Raw genomic sequence first — 27,702 nt, forward strand, 5'->3', positions numbered from 1 at the left:
CATAGACCAAGGTGAGCCACACAGGCTCCTTAGAGCCTCTAGTTTTTATATGATCTTTTGAAATAATATCACATACAAGTTATGCATGTTCACTTGTTTTAATTTGTTCTCACTTATCCCCTTATTTTGATTTGATATTTGTTCTTATCTTGATCAGTACAAAGCTAAACAGAGACATGTAAGACATTTGTAGAAAACATTTTAGGAACCCAATACCTATAAACGTTTTGAGCTTATAAACTTTGGGGTTGGAACAAATAACAAATAATGTACTTAGCTGTAATTAAAAATACATGAATATCCATTCTCGATTTGATGTAAAAATCTTCAAGGACAAATAGATTAGGCAGCAACCATTTGATTTTCGAGGGGGGGGGCTATGGATTTTTTTCTGGAAAAAAAAGTTTGTTTCAAGTTTTTGGAGAAAAAAATAATTTGGTTGGTAGGCGGGGTAATTAGACACTTTTTATACGTCCAGGACGGGACGTAGTATGGTATACTGTTGTCCGTCTGTCTGTCCGTCCGACTGTCCGTCGTCCACACTTCGGACAATAACTCAAAAACAATTTCACCAATTTCCATGAAACTTAAGTGAATTGTTTATATCTATTGATGTAAGCTCCCTTTCAATTTTTATAAATTTAAGATTTTAAGTTTGGGATTTATGTGGCTTTATTCATAAAAAAGGGGGACTTTTAACACTTCGGACAATAACTCAATAAGGCTTTCACCAATGTCCATGAAACTTTTGTGAATTGTTAATATCTATTGATGTAACAAATAATACTTGATAAAATCTGATGAAAACATAAAATTTGTAAAATCTTTAGTTCAATTTAAAACATTAAATTTCTTGTAAAAAAATAGGTTCCATGAATGTCATACGTTTGTACTATTATTGAATGGTTGCAAGGATGAAAGCACATTAGCAGTCCCTGAGATACTAACTGTTCCCTGAGGCATATATCATTTTATGATTACATTTTTACTATTTAAGCTATGGATAAAAATCAAATACTGCTTTTGCATATAGGATGTTTTACTCTTGTTAAAATTGGTTGCAATTGAAATCACAAATGATACCTTAGCATAACAGCTTTTTTATAGAGTTAGGTTTCGGTGGAAGGGTTGAGCGCAATAAAAAATGTTATAATACATAACTAGTCTACAATAGCACATAATAAGCGAACAAGTGACAACATAAAAATCCTAACATGTGACTAAATATTCCTTAAATGTTAAAAGGTGTCATTTTATGAAAAAAATAAGGAAATCAAGTCTCCTAAACATTTATCAATATGATCATCTTGTGAATATTCTAAACAATAAAAAGGTTCAATCAATATACCCCAAGAAAATTACCTTCTTTCAAACTACTATAAAATTTGAAAATCAGCCATAGAATTACTAAAACCCATAATCATATATCACTTTCCTTATATTGCATTGAAGACTTCTATGTTATATGCCAATGTTAATGATATTTGTTTTTTATGCTAAATATTGAAAAACTGAACTAGGTTTAATCATCAGTGTCTTCTTCACTGTAATCACTGTCCTCAACATCAGAAAAATCCTCATTTTCATTCTCAGAAGAGGCCTCCTCATCATCAATGAAATCCTCATCCTCATCATCAATGAAATCCTCATCTCCATCATCAATGTAATCTTTATCTTCATCATCAATGAAATCCTTACTTTCATCACCTACTTCCTCATTTAGATCATAACTTTCAGTAGAGTCACTTTCACCATCTTCACTTTCCCTGTTATCTTCTTGCTGCTCCTCATTGTCATTGTAGTCTTTTTTGCCATTTTTATACGCCTGTCGTCTTTCAGACGGGACATATTATGGTATACTATTGTCCGTCCGTCTGTCCGCCCACACTTCAGACAATAACTCACATAAGCTTCCTTTCCATTTTATAAATATAAAAGGTACTTGGTACTCAGAAAGTGTGTTGTGAACAAGATAGAATGTATGGATGAAAAATTAAGACAACAATCTTAGTTAAATTTGAGGTAGCCTTAATAGTGCCAATTTTTTTGTGCATTTTTATTTATTATTTTTTTTTTGGGGGGGGGGGGGGGGGGGGTATTTGACAGGGCTCACACTATTTCTAGTTGATCATATAAATTCATTAAAAGACAAGTTAAAAGAGCAACGGGCGTATCATGCACTAAAGCGCAGCCCTTTATTTAAATACATACCCTAGTAATGATTGTGACCAAGTTTGGTTCAATTTGGCCCATAGTTTCAGAATAGAAGATTTTTGTAAAAGTTACAAAAATGACAAAAAGTTGTTCAATATTGATTTTAAAGAGCAATAACTCCTTATTTGTAGATCTTACTCTGCTGAACATAATTGCTGTTTACAGTTTATCTCTATCTATAATAGTATTCAAGATAATAACCAGAAACTGCAAAATTACCAATTTAAGGGCAACAACCCAACAAGATTGTCGGATTCATCTGAAAATATGTGAGGGGATAGATCTTATTCTGAGGGACATTTAAATCTTGAAAGATTTGCCCTAAATGTCTTAGTTTCAAAAGATATAAAGCACTTAAAGGCTCTAAAAAGCCTTTGTCGCTCACCTTGGTCTATGTGAATATTAAACAAAGGATGCAGATGGATTCATGACAAAATTGTGTGATGATGTGTTTGTACATCTTACTTTACTGAACATTCTTGTTGCTTACAATTATCTCTATCTATAATGAACTTGGCCCAGTAGTTTCAGAGGAGAAATTTTTTGTAAAAGATTACTTAGATTTACCAAAAATTGTTAAAAATTGACTATAAAGGGCAATAACTCCTAAAGTGGTCAACCATTTCGGTTATGTTGACTTATTTGTAAATCTTACTTTGCCAACATTTATTACTCTTTACAGTTTATCATTATCTATAATAATATTCAAGATAATAACCAAAAACTGCAAAATTTCCTTAAAATTACAAATTCAGGGGCAGCAACCAACAACGGATTGTCTGATTCCTCTGAAAATTTCAGGGCAGATAGATCTTGACCTGATAAACAATTTAACTACATGTCAGATTAGCTTTAACCCTTTCCTCCATTGAAATTTTTTTTTTGCATACTTGATTCGCATAGAATTTTTTTGATAAAATGCTGAACTTATTCTTTAAAGTATTAAAGCATCGCGAAAAACAACTATTTCATCAAATAAATTTAAGTCGGATATTCCTATGATATTCCTTTTCATATTGGATACAAACTTTATTAAGTCAACTGCAGACACTTTGTAGTCAAAGTGTTTCAACTGAGGTACTACACAGGCGTCAAAAGGCGTCATTATGGAGTAAGGGGGGTGGCGTCAAAAGGCGTCATTATGGAGGAAAGGGTTAAATCAAGATAATAACCAAAAACAACAAAAATTCCTTAAATTAACCAATTCAGGGGCAGCAACCCAACAACAGGTTGTCTGATTCATCTGAAAATTTCAGGGCAGATAGATCTTGACCTTATGATAAATTTTACTTCATGTCAGAATGCCATAAATGCTTTAGTTTTCGAGTTATAAGCCAAAAACTGCATTTTACCCTATGTTCTTTTTTTAGCTGTGACGGCCATTTTGGTTGGTTGGCCGGGTCATCGGACACATTTCTTAAACTAGATAACCCAATGATGATTGTGGCCAAGTTTGGTTTAATTTAGCCCAGTAGTTTCAGAGGAGAAGATTTGTAAAAGATTACTAAGATTTACGTAAAATGGTTGAAAATTTACTATAAAGGGCAATAACTTCTAAAGCGGTCACTTGACCATTTTGGTCATGTTGACTTATTTGTAGATCTTACTTTGCTGAACATTATTGCTGTTTACAGTTTATCTGTATCTATTATAATATTCAAGATAATAACCAAAAACAGCAAAAAAATTCCTTAAATAAACCAATTCAGTGGCAGCAACCCAACAACGGGTTGTCTGATGCATCTGAAAATTTCAGGGCACATAAATTTTGACCTGATAAACAATTTTATCAATTGTCAGATTTGCTCTAAATGCTTCGGTTTTTGAGTTATAAGCCAAAAACTGCATTTTAACCCTATGTTCTATTTTTAGCAATGGCGGCCATCTTGGTAAGTTGGCTTGGTCATCGGACACATTTTTGATAATTGTGGCCAAGTTTGGTTTCATTTGGCCCAGTAGTTTCAGAGGAGAAGATTTTTATAAAAGTTAAGGACGCCGGACGACAACAGACGACAGACGGACGCTGGACGCAAAGTGATGCTAAAAAGACAAATAAATCAACCAATAATTTAATCTATATGATTTAAAAAGAAAAAGTGATTTGTTATAAAGAAATATGCCTTAGGTATAATATCTTTTCTGTATTTAATAGATGTAAGAAAGCCGGTTGTGGAGGCCTTATGAGACCTCATGTTGTATGGTTTGGTGAAGCTCTGGATCCATCTATTTTAGCAAAAGCAGAAGCGGAAATGGAAAAATGTGATCTGTGTCTTTTAGTAAGAATAAGATGTCTTTAAATACTTAAATTTGTCTTTGCAAAAATGTAACAACAAGTTAAGAAAAACTGCTTGACAAAACAAAAAAATGAATGACCAATTTGTATAAAACATTATATTGAGACTATATATTCTTTGTTTTCTCTTACTTAATCTGAATCTGGTATTTTGGAGCATTGAGAATTTATTAAAGTAAAGATGGGGTTCAAATTTCAAAATTTGTAAATGAAGTCAAAGGAGTAGGTCTGGTAAGGACCGATTTTGGCCTCAAATTTCAGTTTCATCTAACGAAAGATTTTGACCACTTATTAAACACTTAAGTGTCTATTTTATTTAATTCTATGAGTTTATGTTAAAGATTTTAACTGATATTGTCATTAAGAACGATCCGATTTAAGCTCAAATATGAAAAATCTACAAAATATGCCAAAAATGTCACTTTTCAGATGTTTTTTGTCAAAAATGAAAGTGGCTGCATCCGTGTTCATCCTCAACCTTTATATATGTTATGTATTATCATCAAATACAACTTACATTTTAATATTAAGGATGAACAGGAATGCAGCCACTTATGTTTTACACAAAAATCGTCTAAAATTTAACTAAAATGCTAGAATTGTAAATATTTCAGTGATTTAGCATGATTTAATGGTGTCAGTATATGTGCACTGTATTGTCAAAAACACTCTATATTTATGTAGCAGAAGCATTCTACAGTCCAATAAAAAAAACTAAAAGTTCACTGGTTAACAATTTTGTAAAACTGCTTTATTTTGGGGCCAAAAAGGGGTCTTAATGGACCTACTCCTTTCGTATGTTTGAAATCATTTGAGGTTTTATCAAAATAAACAGGTTGATTGAAGAAAAACACTTATATAAAGGAACCAGGAATTGTTCAATAAACCATATCAATCACTAACAATTCCAACAAAAAAAATGGAAAAAAAAACCAGCAGCCAATACAACCAGACAGGCTGTGAATTGTTTTAACTAGGTATCAAATGTGGTTGGGTTTGACGGTTTAACTTTAACCAGTTTTAGGTATCAAATGTGGTTGGGTTTGACGGTTTAACTTTAACCAGTTTTAGGTTTCAAATGTGGTTGGGTTTGACGGTTTAACTTTAACCAGTTTTAGGTATCAAATGTGGTTGGGTTTGACGGTTTAACTTTAACCAGTTTTAGGTATCAAATGTGGTTGGGTTTGACGGTTTAACTTTAACCAGTTTTAGGTATCAAATGTGGTTGGGTTTGACGGTTAAACTTTAACCAGTTTTAGGTATCAAATGTGGTTGGGTTTGACGGTTTAACTTTAACCAGTTTTAGGTTTCAAATGTGGTTGGGTTTGACGGTTTAACTTTAACAAGTTTTAGGTATCGAATGTGGTTGGGTTTGATGGTTAAACATTAACCAGTTTTAGGTATCGAATGTGGTTGGGTTTGATGGTTAAACTTTAACCAGTTTTAGGTATCAAATTTGGTTGGGTTTGATGGTTTAACTTTAAACAGTTTTAGGTATCAAATGTGGTTGGGTTTGACGGTTTAACTTTAACCAGTTTTAGGTATCAGATGTGGTTGGGTTTGACGGTTTAACTTTAACCAGTTTTAGGTATCAAATGTGGTTGGGTTTGATGGTTTAACTTTAACCAGTTTTAGGTATCAAATGTGGTTGGGTTTGACGGTTTAACTTTAACCAGTTTTAGGTATCAAATGTGGTTGGGTTTGACGGTTTAACTTTAACCAGTTTTAGGTATCAAATGTGGTTGGGTTTGACGGTTTAACTTTAACCAGTTTTAGGTATCAAATGTGGTTGGGTTTGACGGTTTAACTTTAACCAGTTTTAGGTATCAAATGTGGTTGGGTTTGACGGTTTAACTTTAACCAGTTTTAGGTATCAAATGTGGTTGGGTTTGACGGTTTAACTTTAACCAGTTTTAGGTATCAAATGTGGTTGGGTTTGATGGTTAAACTTTAACCAGTTTTAGGTATCAAATGTGGTTGGGTTTGACGGTTTAACTTTAACCAGTTTTAGGTTTCAAATGTGGTTGGGTTTGACGGTTTAACTTTAACAAGTTTTAGGTATCGAATGTGGTTGGGTTTGATGGTTAAACATTAACCAGTTTTAGGTATCGAATGTGGTTGGGTTTGATGGTTAAACTTTAACCAGTTTTAGGTATCAAATTTGGTTGGGTTTGATGGTTTAACTTTAAACAGTTTTAGGTATCAGATGTGGTTGGGTTTGACGGTTTAACTTTAACCAGTTTTAGGTATCAGATGTGGTTGGGTTTGACGGTTTAACTTTAACCAGTTTTAGGTATCAAATGTGGTTGGGTTTGATGGTTTAACTTTAACCAGTTTTAGGTATCAAATGTGGTTGGGTTTGACGGTTTAACTTTAACCAGTTTTAGGTATCAAATGTGGTTGGGTTTGAAGGTTTAACTTTAACCAGTTTTATACCTAATGTGGTTGGGTTTGACGGTTTAACTTTAACCAGTTTTCGGTATCAAATGTGGTTGGGTTTGACGGTTTAACTTTAACCAGTTTCAGGTATCAAATGTGGTTGGGTTTGACGGTTTAACTTTAACCAGTTTTAGGTATTAAATGTGGTTGGGTTTGACGGTTTAATTTTTACCAGTTTTAGGTATCAAATGTGGTTGGGTTTGACGGTTTAACTTTAACCAGTTTTAGGTATCAAATGTGGTTGGGTTTGACGGTTTAACTTTAACCAGTTTTAGGTATCAAATGTGGTTGGGTTAGACGGTTTAACTTAAACCAGTTTTAGGTATCAAATGTGGTTGGGTTTGACAGTTTAACTTTAACCAGTTTTAGGTATTAAATGTGGTTGGGTTTGACGGTTTAACTTTAACCAGTTTTAGGTATCAAATGTGGTTGGGTTTGACGGTTAAACTTTAACCAGAGAATTTAACATGTGCACAAACTTCCCCTTTTGCCTATCTTCAATATATATATTGCAAAACAAAAAAACTCAAAAACATGATTTCACAAGTTGAGGCTGAAATATCTAGCCTTTTTAAATGATCATTATTAAACTATATTGAAAGTCTTTATAAGGTAAAGGTATTGCTACAGATATCACATAAATTTAACATTATCATATTAATGATCCATGGAATGAGATCAAGGCCAATTGAACCCTGTCAGAAGGACATGTACACCATACAAACATTCAATGCACCAAATATATTTGACTGTTGTTTTAGTCAGTATCTAAAGATGCAAACATAATCTTGAAATATTTAACTAATACTAGCAAACTGAAACAATGACAAAGAATGCAAGGTCATATGAACCCTTCCTGACAGACATGTTCACCTTATATTGATATTAATAATGTTGATGTTTTCTTTGCCTTTTATGTATCTGAAAAATGTTGAACTTATTCTAATAGATAGGAACCTCCTCTGTTGTAAAACCAGTTTCATTATTTGGACCACGATTATCTATCCTTGGTACCCCGGTAGCAGAGTTTAACACTGAAGAGACTCCAGTAACAAAATCATTAGGGTAAATTTTAGTTTTCGTCAGGATATTATTTACTCTTCATAGTGATTACTTGTTCTAGTTAATCAGTTACAAAGATTAACACTGAATATAAACGTTTAATTAAATACAACACTGTAAAAGTACAAAACTAACAGCATCACTATTGCAAGATCCTCAGGAGTTGAATGGGGTTAGAAAATTACTATCACCTGGACAAATGCTGATTGGTAGACGTTTGGTTATTTGGGGTGCTTAAGTATGCAGCCATGTGAGAATGTGATGTTAAATGTTATGTCTTAAGAAGGGGTTAAAATTGCTTTCTCTGAACCAAACATGATAACATGTATAATGCTGATGAGACACATGTAATGTCAGCATTTAGATAAGCATTAGTGTCTATTGCCAAATCAGAATAAGAGTCTAACACAGAACAGGAGTATATTTGATATCTTTTCATATAATAATTTTGATTTTTTTTAGATACCACTTTCAAGGACCAGCTTGCATGCTTATACCAGAAGCTCTTGCCAAACATGAATCTGAACCAGTGTGATAAAACACAACTTTGATAATACTAAGATATACTAAAAGTTCCTGCCAGAAAAGAGTCTGGCTCTGAACTAGATGGATAAACAATACTATATTAATACATTGTATACATTTGAAAGCTATAACTGGAGATATCAGTGAGAACTAGATGCATCGAACAAACCTGTTCTATTTTGTATTATGAGAAGCACTATTTTTTTTGGAAATTTGTTTATTATTATGAATATATGTATTTTGATATTGAAGCTTTATCAATATTTAATTTGATATTATAGCACAATGAATATGAATATTTTTATATAGTTTACAAATTTTATATACTGTTTTTCCTACAACAGAAAAGTTGTGATATTTTTTTTTAAGGCAACCTTCATATTTCACATTGTTAACACTTTCAAGTCATTTGGCCAAATTGCTATCATTAATAAAAAGTTTCAAATAGAGATAACTTTTTTGATCAGATGGGTAAGGGAGATAACTAATTTTTGTTAATGGCCCTGCAACAAGTTGTCAGTGCCATACAGCTTTACCCATTATTCCGTAATTCTGAAATTTAGAAATTCCAAAATTGCGTAATTCTGTGATTCTGTCTTTCCGCAACAAACCATTATACAGAGTTTCTTCTAAACGCCTTCAGATATTGGGCTGATTTTTGGTATGCGAGTTAACAATGATGGGTTACAGATCAAATGTTTCATTCTGCTCCACTTATTTTTGCAGAAATACGGGCTTTGGACTTTATGGAAATTGTTGAAACTCACAATTATACCAACTTTTTTCCTAAACGCCTTCAGATATTGGGCTGATTTTTGATATGCGAGTTAACCATGTGAGTAACAGGCCTTCTTTAATTATGACCCGTTGATAAGCTGAACATCCAAAATTGTCAACACGAGAAGGTTATTTCAATGAGGGCGATTCTAAGGGACCACAATTGTTTTACCAAACTAACAGTGTAGAAGTCTTTTGAACACTTTCTATATTTTTTAAACTTAATATAACTAAGTCAAAGACAAGCTGACGTTTGGAAATACATTTGTGTTCTAGAATTTCTAGAATGTACAACAAAGGTAGAATCTTTTTGTAAAATATTACTCTAACATGACGGTACCCAAATTGCACCTATTTTGACAGTTTTTTCACCTGCGTTTTTTATGATCTAGAAATAAATGTCCTTAGTGTGTTTATTTTGTAGCCCTATCCTTCTTTATTGTATAGGTACACCAATTTCATTTTCAATCCATATGGAGTCATAAAAAAATGGGTTTGAATCAACCTCCAAACTCCATGATTCTGTAATGAGGAGTACCCAAATTGCATCCATGCTTAAAATCTCATCGTCAAAAGTCGAATAACCGAGCCTTTGTTTAATTTCTTCAAATTTTTTGAACAATTAGATATTAGTCCATGCTTACTCTTCATATTTTACGAAATGGATACTTATAATAAATTGTATTTGCCAATTTTAAAAAGATGACGTTTTGATGACGTCGCATGATGACGTTTTCGGACATTTTGCTTTTTCAGTAAACAGTCCATCTGTTGATAAATACTGTGAACGTTTTGTGTATATCTAAATATGTTTACCTATGTTGAAAGACGTACATAGTATCAAATCATAAAATTACAAATTGTTTAGACTCTAGGAAGACTTTTGTAAGATTTCCGTTGCTATTTTTACTAAATAGGTGCAATTTGGGTACTCGGTGCAATTTGAGTACCCTTACGTTATACGAGCTATCATCAGCTGCTGGCACTTTATTCATGTCTAATGCCTTGTCTCTCGGTGGGCTTCTAGTGTATCGTGAATGTAGCCATTTTCTATATTTACGTCTGTGACGTCATTTTCATGGGAGATAACTCAAGTACAAATTAACAATCTCAAAAGGTTATTCGCCGGTGAATAATCATAATAGGGTTATTCACCGCTGGAGGAAAATTTTAGGGTTATTTGTCCTTCCTTGCAATTAAACGAAAAACAACTGAATTATTCCATGTCACATGATAACGTTTCACCCAATTGAATTGTTTAAAATATATGTAAGGTATAATAATAAGTTTTGTTCCGCTCCACTTATTTTTGCAGAAACTACGGGTTTTGGACTTTATTGAAATCACAGTTATACCAACTTTTTTTCTAAACTCCTTCAGATATTGGCCTGATTTTTTATATGTGAGACTACCATCATGTTTGTGTCCACATCTATTTATATTGAAATTGCAGATTTTACAGTTTTTAAGGACGGCCCAACCGTGTCGCTTTGACACATCTAGTTTTTATTTGTTAATGTCAATATGCATCTATCATCTAGACTACATTGTATTTCAAGTTCATTCATGAATAATGCACAAGTATTGAAGCATTGTTTTATTTACAATAAAAATATATTTATATAAAACCTTACAATGTTGTTCATAAAAAGGCAAGAGTAAATACATACATTTTATAAAAAAATTGCTTGGTGGTAATCATATACTTAATCAATATAGAATTGGAATGTCTGGAATGTGAATATTTTACAGTGATAATAAGTGATTACAATGACCTAGTTTAGATGAGAACAAAGAATATAATACAGAATACAGAAGAAGAGACACATCACAACTATATATTTGTATGATGTGCTTGTGATTAACATATTTATTTAATCAAGTAGACTAGAAAAAAATATTGAGTTGCCATCCAACTTCTTGGAAAAACTTTACAATATGTTTGTTATATAATACCACAAGTTTCTGCAAAAACAATTGACCAAAAACAAAATTACGAAAAAACAATAAATACTGAAAAAACAAGTATTTTTTAGATGATGAGGGGGAAAGGGGGGGGGGGGAATATTTGACATTTTGTTATAAAAAAAATCAATTATTCTTTCAAGTTGCGCAATCTTTAAAATTTCAATCTTATGATAGTACTGTTCTTTTAAGATGCCTAATCTTTCAAATTCAAATTTACAAGAAAAACTATGTTAACTATACCCTGATTTTTCTATGTCACTTATGTATTTCATAGGCACATTTTTCCAGGCCTTTATGACAGCTTCAAAATCTGCGTATTCTTATGTCCATTATTCAACTCTATCTATATGAATTGGATTATAGTTTTTTAACAATCACATTGATGACCAAAAGAAACTGGTCTGAAACCAAATATTTTGACGAAATAAAAGATTTGAATCAACGGTATTCAAAATACTTTCAATGTTGCTCAGGCATATAGAAACAACATATATTTTTTTTAATCGATAAAAATCATTCACAACCTGAAAACGACACATTGACCCTGAAAAATGTACTCAAAAACATTTTTTTTTTTAAATTAAACCAAACCATTGGAAGATGTACATATTAAAAAATATACAAGTTTGTAAGAAATTGTCTCACAAACACTATGCACAACAGGTACATATGATATGTTGTAAATAATACATAATCCTGATAATATTTATGATAATATTTCTTTGAGTATTATGATATGCGTAGAGCATGTCATGAATGCTGCAAATATATCCGGCACAACACATATTTGATATAAAAAGATACAACAATAAAAATCCAGATTTTTCCCTTTGTGGAATGATTTAAATGAATAAATTTATTATAATTTTCAGATGCAAATTAAATTCATTACAAAGTGTATAAATATAATATTTTACAAATCAAATAAGGAATGTTACAAATTGAATAACAATCATAAAAATGTATAGTATTATCTAAGTACAAATATTCAACATTTATACAAATATTTTAATGATTACAAACCTAATAATCTACAATACTGGCACAACCACTGAAAATAAGCATCAAGCTTAGAGAATTAAAAACAACAAAAATTGCTAGGAATATTGACTTGCATTTCTTATACATGAATCGTTATCATTCAAAACAATAATAATTTAAAATTAAAAATATTAGATGCACAATTTGCCACTAGAATTACGATTATTATACAAGCATTATCTAGCAAATTCTAAGAAAAAAATGTAAAGGGATTGAATTGCTTAGAGCAATTTTCCTATTGCATGTAGTTTTAAGGTTTGAGTGGCTTGCTTGATTCGTTTGAATTACTGTACTCTCAAGCAGCATAATTAAGTTTTACAATTGCAATCAATAGATAGATGGTGCGACAGCTTGTATAATGCTTTTCGATGCTTGAGCAAATATTCATACAAACAAAGCAAGCAAGCCAACAAAACCTTTAAACTACATGCATTTGGAAAATAACTCTATCTCTACTGAAGTTTAAAAGGATCAGTTTAGACATTAAAAGGTCAAAGATCATATTAATGTTAACAAAAATGGAAAAAAAAAAATGGATTTTGGCTAAATGATATGTTGAGAATGATACATAAAAAATGTCCACCATGACAATTTTCTTGTAGTGTATTTTTTAAAGCTCTGGCGTACATCACTTTCTGCTTAAAATCTTGTTTAGAAGTTATACAGTGAAAAGAAAACTAAATATATCTTCATTGTAGTGGTTAAACTGTTAAATAAAATATTTTTGCAATTTAGACACAACATGAAGGTTGAACTACCATTCCACATGCAGTGACTGATATCTGAGAAATAGTGTGTGTTTAAAATCATGAGGGTGAATTTTGTGCTTAATGACTGCTCGTTTTAAACAAGTTAACAATTACTGTTTATAACAGTAACTCACAAAGTGAAATACTTATTCCTGTATATATTTTCTTGTTGTTTAGGGATACAATAGATTATAGAATGAACATTCTACCTTACATAGTTAAAAAAAAGATTTAATATGATTTCTTTTCTTTTTTACATTATCTAAAGAACTTTCACCTCTTTTTTCCCAATATAATGTTACATTAATTGTTATTAATATTACATGCCAGGCATATAATTCTAGCATAAATCTCAAAATACTTTTTTCAATAAATGTCAATCATACATGTATTATATTTTGTAATCAAAGTAATCAAACTTTTGTTATAATGATTAATTGTTAATTCCATAGTTTTGTTTTTACTAAATTATATGGGTACACAAAATATCCTACGAACAATAATACAATGCATTATTTTCTTCACAACAACCAAAAGAAAATTGTTAAAAAAAAAGTACCAAAAGATGTCTCCCCTGTACCATAAACTATAAATGTATTGTTTTATCATATATGTGAAATGAGATCCAGAAAAAAATATTTTTTAAATTGTCTGTTGAATAGTCCACAGAATGATGGCACATGATAAAAAAAGTAAGAGATAAATATAGCACTAAAATACCTAATAGACAAAACACACTGGCTGCACATAAAATAAACATAAAATAGACAAAAGACTGAACTATACTGCATAAAGGGAGAAAAGGAAATGACAAAAATACTACAATACTACAGACAGTACAACAGACTGCAGCAACAACCAGCACCTGACTTCTCTGAACAACCATACAGACAAAGACAAACAGCAATGAACAACACATGGACAAGATAGTAGAAGAAAATACATAAAATCAGACTTGTTCTTTTACATGAAAAATCATATAAAAATCATTGTAGAATAAAAAATTAATGGTTTTCTATATTCATGAACTGGTAACTGGTTAAGCTGATCTAATAAAATATTTTAAACAATAATTTCTTTAAGACAAGTTTTGAAATCATTTAGTTTGAATTTGATCTAAGAACTTGAATAAAAATTCTGAGGCTATTTTGTTTTTTCTTGAAAATTATAAATCTGGTAATAATTTTCATTAGCAAAGAATCATTAACCTAAGGATTGGCCCTATATGAAACTTCTCTTTCAAAATAATGCTGAATGGATCTGTTTTCATGCAAGGAACGTTACACTCTATCAGTAGAAGTTGGGTATTTGATTCATCCCATATAAACAAAGATACACTCCCTATGGGGAATATTTCAACTCCCTATGGGGAATATTTCAACTCCCTGTGGGAAATATTTCATTTTATGAAATTGTTTGAACAAGTAAAAAGTTGATACACAATCTGAATATGTTGAAACAATAAGTTATTTTATCTTTAACTGAAACTGATCATGACATAACTAATACACATATCAGAATCTATGCTGTTTGTACAAAATGATTTAGTGGCTTGAAAAATTGACATTGAAGCACAATTTCAACCATACACACACTTATAATTACATGAATTTCATCTGATGTAAAATTATTCGAAACAATAAGATATAAAATATAAATTTGAAAATCCTAAACATTGTAACATGCATTTGTGGTGCCTATAGACAATATGATATTTATTTCTTCAATGTGTATGTATAAATTGTAGGTGTCTGATGGAATCCCTCTAAATAAAATTCATTAAAAGCCCTTATTTAAACAGAGAGACTTTTTAGGAATGAATAAGTAATATTTGTAAATATTAATTATGAAAATAAATTTAGTTTTCATATGAATTTCAAAAATAACTAGTCACAAAACACATGGATCAAACTTCAATAATATGGATTAATGTTTGGTCACTGAGAATGAAATGATTACACACTTTTCCAATTAGTTATTTGGTATTATCAGGAACATATTACTATGAGTAACAACTATGGAATGCATTCAATATACAGACTTCTATTTATAGCTATGTTCATCGCTCTCTTGTGCTGACTGGTGTAAAGTCATAAGTTATTCTTCTGTATAACAGGATAGAAAATACCATTCCACATATCTGAAAGAAATAAAAACATTGTGAATTGGTTATAAAGATCAATACCACATAAGGGTCAAAGGTCATAAAGGCAAAATTATAAAAAAAAATTGTAAACATATTGGTAATTATTTGACCATATAATATAAATTTCATAGAAATTGTACACATTGAAGGCAACAATGCAATTTTCCTTATAATCAATATTTTCACTGCATAACTCTTTCAAAAATTAAGATTGGGACTGATTCACCAAAATTTACATTGACGATAAATACCTAACGTAAGGGTACCCAAATTGCACCGAGTACCCAAATTGCACCTATTTAGAAAAAATAGCAACGGAAATCTTACAAGATTTCCTAGATACTTAACAATTTGTATTTTTATGAATTGATACTATGCACGTCTTTTAACATAGGTGAACATATTTAGATATACACAAAACGTTCACAGTATTTATCAACAGATGGACTGTTTACTGAAAAAACAAAATGTACGAAAACGTCATCATGCGACGTCATCAAAACGTCATCTTGTTAAAACTAGCAAATACAATATATTATAAGTATCTATTTCGTAAAATATGAAGAGTAAGCATGGACTAATATCCAATTGTTCAAAACATTTGAAGAAATTAAACAGAAGCACGATTATTAGACTGAACGATGTGAATTTAAGCATGGATGCAATTTGGGTACTCCTCATTACAGAATCATGGACAGTTTGGAGGTTAATTCAAACCCATTTTTTATGACTCAAACTTGGATTAAAAATTAAATTGGTGTAGCTATACAATAAAGAAGGATAGGGCTACAAAATAGACACATTAATGACATTTATTTCTTGATCATAAAAAAACGTAGGTGAAAAAACTGTCAAAATAGGTGCAATTTGGGTACCGTCACGTTATACTTTATATAAGTTTCATAAAAAATTACAACTTCACCCTACCATATATTAGTACATACCAATATAAAAGAAAATCCAAAGCCCATTCCAATCAATACCTCTGCGTTTCCTGATACAAAATTTACAGCTTTACTGTAACAACCCTGTAAAAAAAGCATTTTTAAAAATATTACACTTCTGAAGAAAAATAAACAAAAATTAATGTCAATCTAAGATAACTTAGTCTTTTTCTTTTCTCATCTTTTCAATCCTTTAAAATTCATGCAGAATAGAAATACAATCAAAGTACTGAAATACTGAACACTAGATGACCGCAAGTTCTTATGGATGGTCAAAAGCACATGTCACAGAAAAAAGATCACATTTCTATACCTGAAACTGAGATTAATGTACTGAGATATATTTTTTCTGAGACAAGTTTGTGGGTGGATGATGAATAGATGACATGAAATTCAACTGCACTGTAATAACTTTTATATTGTAGTGATACAAATCAGTATACCTGGGATTATTATACTAATATAATAAAATTCCAAGAGGCCAAAGTATACACTGGTTTGTTGTTATATATTATATTAATATAACAGTTGCATGTACAAATGTATATATAATTTTCATCCATTTGTATATCATTCTACATTCTACTATTCTAATAATAGTGCGGTGCAAGTGCATGGTTGACACTCTTCTGTAAAAAATTAATTTTTCAAAAAGATTGGATATATGAAGCCATTCAAATTTTCCCGCAAAACAAATACAGAGAAACTGGTCCTTGCTGGGAATATGGCAAAATATTATCGTTAACGGCTTGAGGTATTCCACAAGCTGTTACACGATTTTTCTGTACGTGTGCATAGATATTATCAATGATTTTTTACTTATATATATATTTATCTAAGGACAAAACATTTTCATATTATTAAAATGTGTTATAAAAAAATGATTTTAGGAGTATCCATAGAAAGAATAAATATAAAACAAAGGATAAGTAATGTTATTTTGCACTAGATAAAGTTGGCCGATCTATAATTTTTATAGATCGGTTGAAAACCCAAAACTAATTTGCATAATGGAAATTTAGGCAATAGTAATACATTGGAATGACCTCACGGTCATCTCGATGTAAACAGTATCACTCTTTTATCTACATTTACCACAATTCCTGGTGAATCTTAACAACAAAATATACCGATATATAATTTCATGGTTCTTGCATGTAATTCATGTTCGTCAATCAAAAATACATAGGAACACTGAGATATTGAGTAATTTCTAAGCCACTATTTCCTAGTAAATACTAGGGATATTGAAAAAAAATCACTCAAGTCTTTGTATATATGTTACAAGCATTTCAAATTAAATTTTTATGCTTCTGTTTATTTTAGGGGTTCTCTACGGTCTTTCTTGGATATGATCAATAGGTAAAATTTTATAAGACAATTATTTTCCCATAAAATGATCTTTTATTTATACATTGTATTACTCATATATTTCAGCATCTGTTTGAATTTTTCACTTTTATTAAGAATACGATTTTGTTTCCAGTCTTTAAGTATTACTGTCAGTGAAATAAAGACCATGAATTAAGTACATGTCCTTGCTCTAAGAAATGATTTTGAAATCTTAAATGAGACTAGACAATCTTTTTTATAAAAAAAAAAATACATGTTAAAGAGTTGTTCTTAATAATTATCCTGAAAACATCACATGGAAGGGTTGATTATGTTATCTATGTTTTAAAGACAAGGATTACTTCCACTATCTTCAAGTTTTTATTCCTGTGTAATATAGACCAGTATCAATTCCTTTGTCTTATAAATGTATTACTCACTGTGTAATATAGACCAGTATCAATTCCTTTGTCTTATAAATGTATTACTCACTGTGTAATATAGACCAGTATCAATTCCTTTGTCTTATAAATGTATTATTCACTGTGTAATATAGACCAGTATCAATTCCTTTGTCTTATAAATGTATTACTCACTGTGTAATATAGACCAGTATCAATTCCTTTGTCTTATAAATGTATTACTCACTGTGTAATATAGACCAGTATCAATTCCTTTGTCTTATAAATGTATTACTCACTGTGTAATATAGACCAGTATCAATTCCTTTGTCTTAATTGTATTTCTCACTGTGTAATATAGACCAGTATCAATTCCTTTGTCTTAATTGTATTACTCACTGTGTAATATAAAGCCGGATTATTTCCCCTATCTGTATCGGACCCTGGAGCCATATGTGAAGCTGTCTGGCATGTATGTAGGTTAACATACTGTTGATACCTCTCTGTATACACACAACAAGATGCTGGTACATACTTTAACTCTCCTCTCTGTACACCTTGCTCTGTCATCAAATTTAATTTACAATAATTACATTCAATCTCTTATAATCAAAATCATAAAGCATTCTTGATATATAAAGCTTCTATTTGTTTAATTAATTTTTAAATTAAAAAATAAATTTTGTATTTGTTTAAAGTTCTATTCCTGATTTTGTATACCTGACCAGAACAATTCTTCATAAACTACTTTCTAAAACATCATTTGTGCAGAAGTATTTGTTTTTACATTCAAAAATAGAACTATATCACCAAAGTACTTATTTTTCAAACATGCTTTAATTTAATGTTCTTCCCTGTTTTAAATCAATTTAAATGTGATAAATTCCTTTAATCACAACTAGACTACAGTATTTAGTTTTCTCAATTGAATTGTTTTATATTATTAAATGTCAGGGCCTTTTATAGCTGACCATACAGTATGGATTTCTCTCATTGTTGAAGGCCATATGTTTGCCTATAACTGCTTTCAAAAATACATCATTATAATTTCATATTAATTCAATAACCACAATGATACTCAAATATCTTCATTATATCCAAAATATTAAAACATTGACAATACATTTAAACAAACACATTTTTTTCTGAAGGTACTGAAATAAGCTAGACCATTATTTGTGTAAAACACTCTTATTTATCGGGAAGCAATAAAAAAATTTAATATCTACAGTGTCTGACAGACGATCACTGCCAAGACAATTATAAAAAAATATTTATAACAATGGACATTTAAATAATAACCCAACTGACTGACCTATTTGTGTTTTATAATACCATGATTCTCTATACAATCTGTAATCACGATCTTCTACTGCACAACATCGTAGCTGAAATATAAAATACAGATTGATTGATGGTTGTCCAAACATCTAGTTGCAAATAATACATGCATTTACTTGACAATAATATGTTAAAATACACATGTATACAAATGTACATGAAAAAATAATTCTAATTCCTAGCTGACCAGTCCCTAATTGACTGTGATTCATGCAGAGGCAGCAAGTCTTAGGTTTGACCTGGTCGCCATAACAAAACAACAATAAACCATTCTCCCCCAGAGATCAAATGATATAGAAGTTTTGATATAAGGATATAAGAAAACAAATATTATTCTAGCTGACCCAACTTACCAACGTCTGGGTTTCATCCCAAGAGCGTGTTATTGTATTTGCCCTAGCTCCATCTGCGCCATAATATGTTTGTAATGTTGCTCTCATAGAAGTTAACATGGTGGATTTTATCTGAAAAGGTCAAGTCAAAAAGTTAATAACTGTTAACAAAAAAGAATCATATTTTTAATCTCCAAGGCACATATTTCTGCAGGGAATGATGTCATAAAAATGATATAGTACCTACTTTCACAATTCATCTTTTAAGTTGAATTGAATTACAAATATTCATTTATCTCAACCAACATTCAAGCCAATCTAGTCAGGTAGTTTTGAAATTCCACATTGTGTAACCAAATAATTATTAAAAAATGTATTAGCCAGGCTTATCTTAAAATTTATGCATTGTAGAAAAGCCAAGTTTTTATGTTCTTCTTCTTAAGGTCAAGTTACAGTAAATGGGCTATGTCACAGATTTCAGTAAAATTTTGCATACAACTCTGGCTCGATGAACTTCAACTGAAAATCGAAAACATAATGCATTTATCTCAATTATCATTTGAGATATTACTGATTGATTTCTAACAAAATGGGTGAACATTTGTATAGAAAGCACATAAAATCGGCAAAACCCTTCTAAAATTTGTCTTAAAATCGCCAAATCTCTAATTCTACTCCATAGATTTTTCTTAAATCAAAGTGATGGATATCACTCATGGAAAGATTAGAAGAGTAGTTTGAATTATTTCATATTAAGGTATAGAGCGCTATTGCTGAAAATTGCATTACAGCAGGTCTTTAGAAGGAAACTTGCTTTTCGAGTATGAGGATAAAATGAGCTCAAATTAAAAAGTATGAGTCTCTAAATTTGCACAATTTTATTTAAACTTTATATCGACTAATCGAAATTATGTTGCCGGGTCAGAACATGTTTTAAAAAAACAAAAAAATGCAAAAATTCTTCTAGTAAATGTTATCAACTATCATTGTAAGACATAAATTTAGACCAACAGCTAAAAGCTTTTAAGTGCCAATAAAAATATTAAATCTAAAAATGTTGTTTTGGGGCATTTTGTAAGTTGAAACGGAGGTTATATGGCATTGAAAAATAAAAGTTTTAGAGTGCCTTTTGATCAAATTTTTAAGTAATTTTCAACACAGGGCATTTTCAATTTTATTTTTCAACATAAAAAACTTATTTTATTGAAATGTGGATTCTTTCTTGATTGCAAAAATATATATTTACTTCTAATAAAAATTCAAATGACTAAAATAGACATAATGATTGATGGGAAATAAACTGATAAACAATGGTTTGTTATAATTAAAAGTTTATAAATTTCAAAACTGTTTCAAGCCAATTCCTGATAAAAAAAAAAAGTGAACTACTCTAAATTGTTGATTAATTACAGATGATTATTGGAAATTTATCAAGTAAATTATAGGCCATACTTGAATACCTTTTATATATTCATATTTATATTCATATTTCATTTTTTTAAGATCTTGTTAATTCATCAATCATTTATCTTTCAGATATAATTTACAGAATCACTTTATGTAATGTAGATCAAAAGTAATTGGCAATAAATAAATCTATCATCCTTATAAATATCAAACATCTAATATACACATTTGTGTATTCAATTATGAGGTCAAATACTTATGTATTAAGAATTAGATGCATTTTGGAGTGATCTGTATAATTATGTAATGTTGTCAATTTAATTGGCAGTTTAGGAGGTGGGGCATTGTAATTAAAGGTCCACCTTGTCTGTGATTGTTTAGTGATAATGACAGTTGTCAATCATACTAGTGGAATCAATACTCACTTACCTAATCAAAATGTTTTAAAAAAAAGACTACACATCAACACACCTTAATTACATACATGTACATTCTTGAATGAACTGCTCCAATAATATAACCAGTTTTTTCAGTTTAGTTGTGTATTATGGGCACATTCATGAGAACCATAGGGAACTATATTTTAGTGTGAATATATTTAGTAACAGTAGCTAACCTGTCCTGTTGTTAGGAAGGGTGGTGCCTAAGTAAAGATTTAGAACAAGTTCTAATCTTTCCAAAAACTATATGTTGGTGATACATAAATTTTCGTTATAATGATGTTAAATAAAGATAGGATCACCGACTTCGTTTTTACGGTATACTTCATTTAAAGTTGCCTTCTTTGTGAAAAAATCCAACAAAACGTGGAAATAATCGTAACGTTATTGCGTTGCAGGCCGTAAAACGTAGATTTTTGACGTTTTTCACTACCAACAAGGTAACAAATTGATTATTAGACAAAAAACGAAGTCGGTGACCCTATGATTATTTTATATCATTAAAACAGAAATTTATGTGTCAACAATATTTAGTGTTTTAAGAAAAATCTATGGAGTGGAATTAGAGATTTGGCGATTTTAATACAAATTTTAGATGTTTTTTTGCCGATTAAATGTGCTTTCTATACAAGTATTCACCCATATGAAAAGAAATTAATCTGCAATTTTTCAGATAATAAAAGAGATAAATGTATTATTTTTTTCGATTTTCAGGCGTGGTTCAATGAGCCAAGGTTGTATGCAAATTTTTAGCAAAATCTGCGACATATCCCATTTACTGTTCCTTGACCTTAAATAGAGTGACCATCCCCCGTTTTCTGTGCAGCACTTGTCTTTGTAATCATGTCCTACACATTTTTGTTGTCAACATTAAAAGTAATTTATATATGGAAACAATCTTTACAACAAAAAATACTATAAATCCAACAAAAAAATAAAGATTAATCTAATTGTTTCATATATTTATTTATAAACATTATCAAGTTGTCCTTTTTCCAACAAGAAACTGCATTAACTTGCCCTTTATCTTAAAAGTATGCACATCTGCTCTTCAATCCTAGTTAGAACACTCTTAATGATGAGTATCCATTCCTTTAAATACTTCCCTTTAATGACAGGCTAGTCGTGTTACTTACTTCTCCTTGAAAAGCTGCTGCCATAATTCCTGCACCAAATAACATTATTAATGAGACTAGAACAGCTACAAAATACTAAAACAGAAGATAAATGGTTTATTTATAAACATTAGATAGTTTGAATGTTCATTGTTCAACAAACTACAATTTCTATAGGCTTTTATGCAAATCAAGGCTGTATTTTGACCTATAACGGTTTGTGTTTAATACATTGTATCTTAGATGGGGAGTTATCTCATTGGTACTCATACCACATCTTATTATTTTTAATTATAAATCAATGAAATATTATTTTTCTCCATTCTTGTTATTTAGTCCCAACAAAAAAGAAATGTATCCAATCATGTGCCTTCTCTAATATCACGAATATTTCACATTTTTTCCTGAAACAAATTTGATACCAGCTGTACTATAACATTAACTGGAAATCATACAAAGTTCTACAAGGGGAGATAACTTACAATCATACAAATGTTTAAACTGGTCCTCCGTTCCTTCTATAGCTTTGCACCCAAGGAACAGTTGGTGCCATTGTCACATTTGCATTAATTGGACGAGTTTTACAAATTCAACGATTCGCTAATAAAATTGACCAATTATAGTGGTAGAAAATTGACCTCAAAGGTTAACACTGTGATACCGCAAAATAAATAAGTATCTGTTAATTAACCCCATGGTGGTAGCGCAGATAAATGACCAAGGAGCGTGTTAACATGTTCTTGACAAACTGAGCCAGTATCTTTTATTCCCTTAAAAACTCAGTAGGGTTATAAATGTGCTAATTTCTTGTTTGATTTCCTATCAATATAACACACAATAAACATAGCAAATGATGCACTAGTCTCTTCGAATTATCAAATCGCGTGGTCAGAATTCTGACCACGGGATTTAGGCCATACCTGTTGTCAGTGTAGTGATAAATGAACACAACAGGGGTCCAGTTTAACAAATGTGCAATCATACAAAGGTATATAAGGGGAAATAACTTACAATCATACAAAAGTTCTACAATGGGAGATAACTTACAATCATTATATACATTCTCTTCATTTGTACAGTACTAAGACATCCCCATATAGATATCAGTATGAGGACGGCACCACATATTATCATTAGATATGCCCCAGCATTAAACAGGTCTGTACCAATTATATCTGATATGAAGATCTTGTCTACTGCTATCCATATTCCTATGCCTAACATAACTCCCCCTATAATCTGAAAAAAAAGAAGTGCTAATGTTACAATGCAGATATTCTGGTGTTCATATTGTGTCTGGTTATGACTTCTTTTTTAAAAACTCTTCATTTTACTTTGTAATATTGAAGGTCTAATGGACCTTTAAAAATATTCAGCAAGTTTTAATAACAATGAGTCAAACAGTTTACTTTGTGTTAAGACTTGTCCTGAATTATTTCCATGATTTTCTATTGGAGAAGGATGGACTTAATACTGGCAAATTAAGTCAGACCTTTAACCGGAGTAGTGACAGTTTGTCATTGTAATGTTATTTTTATTAAATACAAATGTACCACAAATTAAGATAATTAAATTAAAGTGCTTGTGATCACAAAGATGAAAAGATTGTTTTCCCATTGAAATTGTGAAATTACAAAACATTTGTCAAGGAAAGAATCATACTAAGCCGTGTTATAATTTTGGTTATGGTTATTTAAGTTAATTTCTGTTATACACGTAATTTTTAACAATTTTTTTCTTGACTAATTAATGTGGTAATAGGTACACAATTGTATGTATGTGTCTGTCCCAAATCAGAAGCCTGTTATTCAGTGATCATCGTTTGTTGTTTGTTTTTTATTCATTATTATACATAAATTAGGCTGTTAAGTGTTTTACATTTATCATTTCAGGGCTTTTTATAGCTGACAATGCGGTATGGGCTTTGTTCATTGTTGAAGGCCACATACGGTGACCTATAGTTGTTAATTTCTGTGTCATTTGGTCTCATGTAGAGAGTTGTCTCATTGGCATTCATATCACATTATCTTTTTTATATACACACATCATTTTGTAAATCACATAAATTGGACATCTACATGTAAGCATTATACAAAATGTACAGTTGATAAATTGCAATATATGGCATTGATAGGATCTAAATAATGTATATTAGTGTACATGTATCTAACTACACTATATTATGTGAGTATAAAAAAAATATGTTCATTGAACATGTTGAATCAAATAGTTTAATTTTTTCAGTACATGTGTCCAGTAAATACAGATAGATCCTAAATAGGTTTTGTGAATTGTGATGTTTATTTAATTTACTTATAACTGGTATTAACTTCATGGTACTACATGACTTAAATCTACTTACAAAGAATAGAACATTGGTAATTGTCATAAAAATCTTCAATGTTTGTCTGGAAAACATTCTGCTGGTTCATGTAGTGCTTCAATCTACAAAGGTATTCTATACATAAAAGTTTATTCTAATAACAAAGTTGTTATGATTGGTTACTGTCTGTCAAAGTTTTTTATTGTTTGTAATGTCAGCCATGTAGTTGAGAGGAAAAATATAGAACTGAAGAAGGCCAATGGCTGAAACGTCTTGAAAAATTGGTTGATTTATACAATTATATAAAGTATGTTCCCTATTGGAATTTTGAAAACAAGGGTTTATCTTTTAATCATACATTTTGTAAACCAGGCTGTTAGTATTTCATTTAAATTATTTTACATTTGTGAGAACCTTTTGAAGCTATCTGTATTTGATTTTGAAGTTAAATTTGAAAATAGCAATTATTTAGTCTGAACAAGGCTTTGAATAGTGTCACTACTGTCTCCAAATAAATCCTTGGTCTAAAGACAACAACTTTTAGTCAGCAACTGGAAAAGATTGTACATGTACGAGTGATCAGCCTACATTTACATTGAAGTAAGTAATCCGTTTCTGGAAGTAATCTTATAATGCAAGCTGTTAGTAATGATCTGCATGTGTGTTCAATTATTTAAAGGTAAAGAATGTCAACAATGAAAGTGAAACAAAGGTATTTATACAATATCATTTGATGTACTGATTTGATACACAAAAAATCCTAAAAAACGATGATTGACATATATTTTATTCATTCGTAATATGAAATTAATCATTTTAAACAGACCTACTGACCTAGGAAAATCCAAATGCATGAGTCTCACTCAGATATCTATTTATAAATTATATCTACATTTTAGGGGGTGCACGCATGAACCCATTTTTTTTATTTCATTTTTCTATTAAAGTCATAAGAAACGAGTGACCGGTGAAAAATAATGTTCTTCCAATTCTTGAACCAATGCATACAAACATCATAAACTTAGTCTTCTGTGCTCGAATTTATCCTTTTTTTCGTGTAAATTTCGTATAATTGTCAATTTTTTTTTCTTTCGATCAGTGTTGTTGTGAAAATATGGCAGGTAATTAAAGTTCATGTTTTGAAGCCGAAGTTTAACGATTGTCACCTGTTTGTCAACAATTGACGAAAAATAAACAAAAAAGCATGGAAATTGAGCACGTGTTTAACATGTGAATTCAGATAATAGCTTATTTTAAGGACATCCATGTGTATTGTGGTCACTGGATTTTTACAAGATGAGTCACACTCAGGTCAACTTGCATACGGAAAATATGTCGGGGGAATTGCTTGCTGGAAGGAAGCTATTCAAATAAAGTAAACTTCTTCTAAAGATGAATAAATTAAAGAATTTTCTTCAGAAAAAAGTATATGTACATAAGTTTTATAATGAAAACTATCCATTGAGTTATAAAAATCATATGCATTATTTTTTGTATTTGAGGTTTCTTATGAATTTAAGTATAAGACAAAGTTTATTTATAGAAAAATATAAAGAAATCCTATATCAAATTAAAAAAAAATGGTTTAGATCCTGGAGCCCTCTTAAATATACCACCATATCTTTTGGGATTGTTAATATGGAATAAAACATTAAAGATTATTCAATGAGTCATTTAGTTATTTTTGAAACATGCTCTCATCAGGAGTGTTGTGTAAATTCATTATACAGTTATAATAATAATAATTTTATCATTATGACAACTTTATTGACACCTACATTATTTTAAGTTTTTTTTATCTTTAAAGATTGTAATATATTCTTGTCTGTTCTTTTAAAGTTCTCTCAAGAGTCTCAAACACAACAGATTGAAATGTTATATAAAATGCTATTTTCCAGTTTATAACTGAGTCACTTTTATAAAATCTGTAAAAATTACCTGTTAAAGGCCGTTTACTTTTGAGAGTTAAATAATCATTAAAACACGTTTATCAGTTTTAAGTCATTCATATACTTCTTTTGTACTTACTTCTTTCAAATTTACAGGTGGTTTTCAGTTGCAATTAAGCAATTTACAATTATATTTTGAATTTAGGTTTATTTTCGAAACCGGAAGTATCACCTGAATAGGTAAAAAAAGTTCGATACTATAGGTATGCAGATCCCGGTCTCGTTTCATTATTCATTAGTAAATCTAGAATGGGATTAACGATTTAAGATGAGTCTTAAATGGTGTCAGTACTTAGGTTTCACATTAAGTTTTATATTGAAAAGAGGGAATTGAAAAAAATTAAAAAAATCTTATTTCAAAATAACTTATACATATGTATTGCAGTTATAAATGTTGTATTGTTAAAAATGTCTCATATGTCAGTTAAAACAAGTGGGTTAAACTGAGCTCTGAACTTAAAAAATTAAGCTGGTTCTCTGTTGATTTCTTCAACTTGTTCATAGAGATCATATAGTTTGAGTGTAGCGTAATACAAGCGGATTCAATTTATCTACCTATACTGACTCAAGTTGAACTTTATATTTAAGAATATATAATACCAAATACTACTTTATTTCTCATAAAACTACAATTACATAGCTATAAAGAACATACATAAATATAACTATAAGGTACAATTTTTACAAGCATGTGTGAACAATACAATGAAATTAACTTGGAGGACTGACTTTCACATTTATAACTTTGATAAATTTATACATAGTTTTTCTAGAAGTCCATTACTAGCTAGACTAGTAAGTCTAGTAATGGACTTCTGATAATACATAGAACATGTAGAGGGAGACCAAGTTGCCCGTCTCTTTTTTTGTGGGGAATTTAAACACATTGGCTGATTATATGGAA

At 30.3% G+C, this 27,702-nt stretch overlaps 2 protein-coding genes across 2 annotated transcripts in view; one reads left to right on the top strand and one right to left on the bottom strand.

The window, feature by feature from the left end:
* The window catches only part of LOC134685066 (NAD-dependent protein deacylase sirtuin-5, mitochondrial-like), a 29,413-nt gene extending 18,524 nt beyond the window's left edge, over window positions 1-10,889 (top strand). The window contains exons 7-9 of the mRNA XM_063544450.1: window positions 4,367-4,490; window positions 7,896-8,011; window positions 8,471-10,889. Of these exons, the coding sequence (XP_063400520.1) occupies window positions 4,367-4,490; window positions 7,896-8,011; window positions 8,471-8,543 (313 nt within the window). The 3' untranslated portion in view covers window positions 8,544-10,889. The remainder of the gene's footprint in view (window positions 1-4,366; window positions 4,491-7,895; window positions 8,012-8,470) is intronic.
* A 518-nt stretch (window positions 10,890-11,407) lies between these two features.
* On the bottom strand, window positions 11,408-27,010 carry LOC134685068 (CD82 antigen-like). The gene is made up of 9 exons (XM_063544453.1): window positions 26,878-27,010; window positions 24,889-24,971; window positions 23,574-23,765; window positions 22,548-22,622; window positions 19,586-19,696; window positions 19,207-19,279; window positions 18,291-18,454; window positions 16,159-16,242; window positions 11,408-15,208 (listed from the first exon to the last, which is right to left on the bottom strand). Exons 2-9 carry the CDS (start codon window positions 24,943-24,945, stop codon window positions 15,128-15,130), a joined length of 837 nt encoding a protein of 278 aa, XP_063400523.1. The 5' UTR covers window positions 24,946-24,971; window positions 26,878-27,010; the 3' UTR covers window positions 11,408-15,127.
* Window positions 27,011-27,702: the final 692 nt, after the last annotated feature.

The sequence above is a fragment of the Mytilus trossulus genome, chromosome 9 (assembly GCF_036588685.1).
Source record: "Mytilus trossulus isolate FHL-02 chromosome 9, PNRI_Mtr1.1.1.hap1, whole genome shotgun sequence".
In the NCBI taxonomy this organism is placed as follows: Eukaryota; Metazoa; Mollusca; class Bivalvia; order Mytilida; family Mytilidae; genus Mytilus; species Mytilus trossulus.

Bases quoted from the DNA above. Each gene is read 5' to 3' on its own strand.
- LOC134685068 (XM_063544453.1), bottom strand. From the start codon at position 24,945: ATGTTTTCCAGACAAACATTGAAGATTTTTATGACAATTACCAATGTT. The intron at 23,766-24,888 runs GTAAGTAGATTT...CTTTTTTTTCAG, and splicing joins TTACCAATGTTCTATTCTTT to ATTATAGGGGGAGTTATGTT. The intron at 19,280-19,585 runs GTAAGTTGGGTC...TTTATATTTCAG, and splicing joins GGGATGAAACCCAGACGTTG to CTACGATGTTGTGCAGTAGA.